We start from the raw sequence: 5,315 nt of genomic DNA on the forward strand, positions 1-5,315 counted from the left end.
TTTGAGATATCAAAAAAGTACTCCAGAGTGTTGTTCAGCATGGGGGTGAGTAGAAAATGAAGGCTAATCATGTTTTGGGTGTACTATTCCTTTAAGTGCATCCAGTATTCTCCATTTATTTCTATATATTATAATCACACATTTAAAGGGTGAAATATGAGGCTCTATTTTGTAGAACTGTGGCTTCATTTACCAAATGAACTTGAACTAGTTCAATTATAGGTTTGTGAACTTAGTTCATTTTCATCTGTGTGAACTGAACTTAAAACTTATTTTTTAACAAGTTTTTAACCAGTGAAACCAGTGATTTTCTCTGCATCATTTCTATATAAATCCTTCCAGACCGACTGCAGCAGCATTTCACACCGAAGAAGCTGAACAGACACACTTAACCCTTCGGGGCAGAGTTGAACTCCAGGTTATCTAACTACTTGATGCTGAAGGGGGATGAATTATTAATCTAAGAGCGAACAGTCGTCCACAGAGGCCAGCCTAACGTAGCGTAGCTTTAGCATCCCTTGCTATAGAGGGGCTCATGTTTCCATACATGGCTACAGAAAGCATCCCGCAGCTCATTTAGAAACCAAACTTCTCAGGCCTGTTTTTAACCGAATAGCTGTATTTAAAATAATTCTACCTCTTTGATATGATTATACAGGGTTTTAATCTTTCCTACATGCAGCCTTTAAATCAATGCCTGGGTTTCAGACCGCTGACAGATTTCCTCCCATATGGTTAAAGTTTCAATCCAGTATGTTTTCATTGTGCTGCGACTTAACATAAGGATTCCAATAGATCTGCAACTTGAGAAGATGTGAGCTTGAGGCGTTATAATGCTCAGCGAAGATTTCATGATGTTTCCAATTTTACATTCTGCACAAGTTTGAGTTCCAGCGTCGCACTCAGATGGTGTTACAGATGGTGGAATGACAGAGAGATGGCCGACGGACCGCCTCCACAGATTTCAGTACATTCTGTTTTTAGCCTGAACGAAAAGCAACGTGAGAAAACGATGAAATGATCTTTAGAGGCCAAACTAAATGAAAACACATCATAAAAGTAGAATTGATTATCTTGGGGTGTTTTGTTCTCTCATGAACTCACTTTACATGTTAATGGTAACTGATAAACGCTCACATATCAATGAATGAGGAGGTGGAAGGAAAATAAAAAAGCACTATTAATAGTTTCGGATAATTTCTGTTAAAATAATCAACTGTTGTTGAACTGAGAAAACATGTTGGGCTGTTCTAGCGACAGCTGACATCTTTCTGGGTGCCAAAAACCATGGAACCAACTGTCAAGCATGGTAGTGGCAGCATGATGCTGCGGGCTCACATTGCTAATAACTAAACCAAGCAGATATTCCTGTTGGACAATGATCCCAAACAAACATCAAAAGTGAGCTTGGAAAACATCGAGCAGACTAACATCTGGGTTTGTCTCGGAATTCAACTTTATTGAACATTTACGGTCTATAAGTGTAAAGCTATAGTTGTATGAAATGAATTTAGGTCCATTATTGGTTTGAAAATGAAAATTTGAAAAGATTAAAATTAAACCCAGAAATGAAACTAAATACAAAAAAAAGGTTTTAAGGGTAACTTTGTTTTGGAGAAATTTGAAAAAAATATATAATTGAAAATATAAAATCTATTTTAAAAAATGGGGAAAAATGATAACAAATAAAATGAGAAGATTTATGGTCTATAAGTGTAAAGCTACAGCCGTATGAAATGAATTTAGTTCCATTATTGCTTTGAAAAGGGAAATTTGAAAAAAAAAAATTTAACCCAGAAATGAGAGTTTCAAAAAAATCTAAAAAAAAAAAAAAAAAAAAAAAAAAAGGTTTTAAAATTAATTTTTTTTTAAAAAAATTAAAAAAAAAAAAAAAAGGTTTTAAGATTAATTTTGTTTTGGGGAAATTTGAAAAAATATATAATTGAAAATATAAAATCTATTTTAAAAAATGGGGAAAAAATGATAAATAAAATGAGAACATTTATGGTCTATAAGTGTAAAGCTACAGTCGTATGAAATGAATTTAGGTCCATTATTTGAAAATGAAAATTTGAAAAAAATTACAATTAAAATTAAACCCAGAAATGAGACTAAATAAAAAAAAAAAAAAAGGTTTTAAGGGTAACTTTGTTTTGGAGAAATTTGAAAAAAAAACATATAATTGAAAATATAAAATCTATTTTAAAAAATGGGGAAAAATGATAAATAAAATGAGAACATTTATGGTCTATAAGTGTAAAGCTACAGTCGTATAAAATTAATTTAGGTCCATTATTGCTTTGAAAATGAAAATTTGAAAAAAAAATTTTTAAATTAAATCAAACCCAGAAATGAGACTAAATAAAAAAAGGTTTTAAGGGTAACTTTGTTTTGGAGAAATTGGAAAAAAATATATAATTGAAAATATAAAATCTATTTAAAGAAATGGGGAAAAGATTATAACAAAATGAGAAAAAAAACAGTAGTTGGTCTCAAAACATTTTTGTTATGACATTTTCCACAGTTTTGCTTTTTCCTTTCAAATTTCTTACTACATTATTTTGTTTGTAACAATAATGGAACAAAAGTCACTCCATAGCCCTCTACCATGAAAACAAATTGTTTCATCTCTAAAAGAAATTAAGCTGCAAGTGGACAGATTTAATCCAAAACCACAATCAAGGCTTAAAGAAAGATGAACCAAAATGCAAAATGACATTTAACCCCTGATTAGAGGCAGCAGGAGTATTTTTGAACCGGTTTGTAAAAAAAAAACTAAGAATTTATGTATGCAGCTGTTTTTTTTTTTTTTTATCTCTGTTGTAAATAGAAGAATTGTTTCACAGTGAAAAAAAGAAGATAATACCAAAATGGCCAGAGGTGCTCCATTTGGTAAATTAATCTGACCAATGAACTGAATTCTAATCCATTTACATTTGAGGAGTCAAAATAATCAAAGAACATTAAAGGAAAAGCTGGGATCTGGTGTCAGTTCCAGGAAGCCCGCTGAGCGGTCGTGTTCAGTAAACCACTTACCCACACTCCCAAGGGCGGCGTTCTGGAAAGATAAAACGGACCCGGGTCTCAGAGGCTGGTAGGTCTTGGCGATGGTGAAGGTTATCTGAGGAGGGAAACCACAGTGAGCCCATAAACAGGACAATAAGGTCATCAGCTGTCAGCAGGGAGGCCCCGCAGTGGCTGACCAGAGGGCATGACGCTGGTTAGAATCTTTATTCTGACCTCTAGTGGCTTTTAGATGATTGATGAGTGACCTCAGCTTTAATCTGAAGGTAAACAGCCACTCTAGATAGTCAATAAAAACAAAGTAAAGGTGCATAAAAAGGCAGCGAACAGGAATCCAGGGTTGACCTTGAAGGAGTGATCACTTTCATTTCTCGCTGTCTGATAAGGCAGATCTGTGTCAGGTCTCTGGGTGTGTATCATTGCTGTCATAAACCAAACGAGAGATTTAAAAAATAAATAAATCAACACACCTCTATGACCTGCGCGTCAGGAGTCAGGCGGTCAAACAGGAAGCACATGACTCGCATGTCCCGGCAGTAAAGGACCAGTTCCTCTGGAGTGAACTTCAAGGAGGAGTTTGGGGTCACCAGTTTGGTCCTGTTGGGTCCAACTGAAACATCCAGCAGGGTCAAAATGTTAAACATTCAGTGGAAAAAAGGGCGACTATAAAGCACAAGCATCAGCTTTAGATGATGTCACAGCAGAAGCATTAAAACACCAACCAATGAAGGAGGTCATGGCGAGAAGCAGGCAACCACTGGGTGGTTTGTATGGAATTCAGTTTGGTCCATTATTATTTTAAGCAAAGAAAAGTGAATTTTCCATTTAATTAAATTCAATTCAGTTTATTTCTATAAAACCAATTCAAAACACATGTCATCTTAAGGCACTTTACAATTCACCAGATCATCCATTGATTCAAAGTTTTCCATCTAAGGAAAACCAGTTGATTCCATCGACTAATTGACTCGTAGACAATCCTTCACACCAAGCATGCTTGTAGCGACAGTGGAGAGGAAAAACTCCCTTTTAACAAGACGTTCACAAACATGTCATCAGATAAATCAAGGCTCAGCAGGTAAGAACTCATTCTTGTCCCAAAAAAAAGAAACCTTAGATACAGCTACTTATTGTTAAAATGAAAAATATGACATAATTAATATAAATGAGACCAGTTTTAACATTCTATTGCGGAAATGTGAAGTGAAGAGAATTTAAACTGTAAAAGGTCGTTTGAAAGAATTCAATCTGTAGAATAATCTAAAAGAGAGACGTTGGAAAAATTAAAAAATATATACCGTAAATCCTCTAATATAGGACGGGGCCTTTATTTCACTCAGGTGCATCTTGATCCAGGTCATTATTGGAAGGAGGCCAGAATTAGAGGCAGGCCTCTATTTTTATCTGAGCAAAACAGACTACCAGTGGAATAAATAAAAACGAGATTTTCGTCTCTTCGCTGCCATGCTAAACTGAAAACTGAAGTCTCATTTTTCGAGTCAAGAGCAAGTTGATGACCAAGCTACCGTAGCTAAGTTGCCTGGTTACCACCAAATCTACCCGTTATCACATGTGTCTTTCAGGTTGAAACAGTTGTGTAAGGCCACTACGATCTCTGTGTAAGCATGGGACTTCTCATGCTAATGGTTCTGATTCGTTAGCGAACACTGCCCCCCTGTGGTACATGTATGTTACTATCACAAGACTGCCCAGAAACATTATTGGTTCTAATTATAGCTCTGCCGACAGCGAGACCGGCCATTGTTAGAGTCCCGGCCGCTTATGGAATACAGGCCAATATTAGAGGATTTACGGTATTTTTAAATAGAATCTGATAAAACAGTGTTGAAGTTCTTGATGAAATTTTTTTTCTGAAGAGTAATTTTTTTCTTTGTTCAAATTTCCATCTACGAAACATTTTCTTTGTTTGCAACAATAATGGGAGAAAATTCGCTCCATATGTTTAAAGGCATTACTCACCAGCAACCACTTTCTCTATGGACGCCAGGGCGATGTCATGATCTCCCAGAAGGATGGGGTCTGCATTGTCCTGCATGGAACAGATAGCAGATAAGAGGCCAGGTTAAGGTGGTCAGTCCTCACATTGGCTCTGATTGTAAAAAGGCAGCAGCATTGAGATATTAGTTGGATATGTCGGCAGTAACATCTACGGAAGAGGATTAGGGCCATAGAAAAAAAAAAGTGAACTGATATTTAAACTTTATTTCAGTTTAACATGGGGAAAAAAGTCAGAATTCTGACTTTAATTTCTCAGAATTCTGACTTTAATT

At 35.6% G+C, this 5,315-nt stretch overlaps 1 protein-coding gene across 1 annotated transcript in view; it reads right to left on the minus strand.

The window, feature by feature from the left end:
• mtmr11 (myotubularin related protein 11) overlaps window positions 1-5,315 on the minus strand; it is a gene marked incomplete at its 5' end in the record, with an annotated part of 47,824 nt that overhangs the window by 40,506 nt on the left and 2,003 nt on the right. The window contains 3 exons of the mRNA XM_015404330.1: window positions 3,037-3,121; window positions 3,495-3,634; window positions 5,005-5,074. Of these exons, the coding sequence (XP_015259816.1) occupies window positions 3,037-3,121; window positions 3,495-3,634; window positions 5,005-5,074 (295 nt within the window). The remainder of the gene's footprint in view (window positions 1-3,036; window positions 3,122-3,494; window positions 3,635-5,004; window positions 5,075-5,315) is intronic.

This window comes from Cyprinodon variegatus, unplaced genomic scaffold, assembly GCF_000732505.1.
Source record: "Cyprinodon variegatus isolate N-32 unplaced genomic scaffold, C_variegatus-1.0 Scaffold1700, whole genome shotgun sequence".
NCBI classification, from domain to species: Eukaryota; Metazoa; Chordata; class Actinopteri; order Cyprinodontiformes; family Cyprinodontidae; genus Cyprinodon; species Cyprinodon variegatus.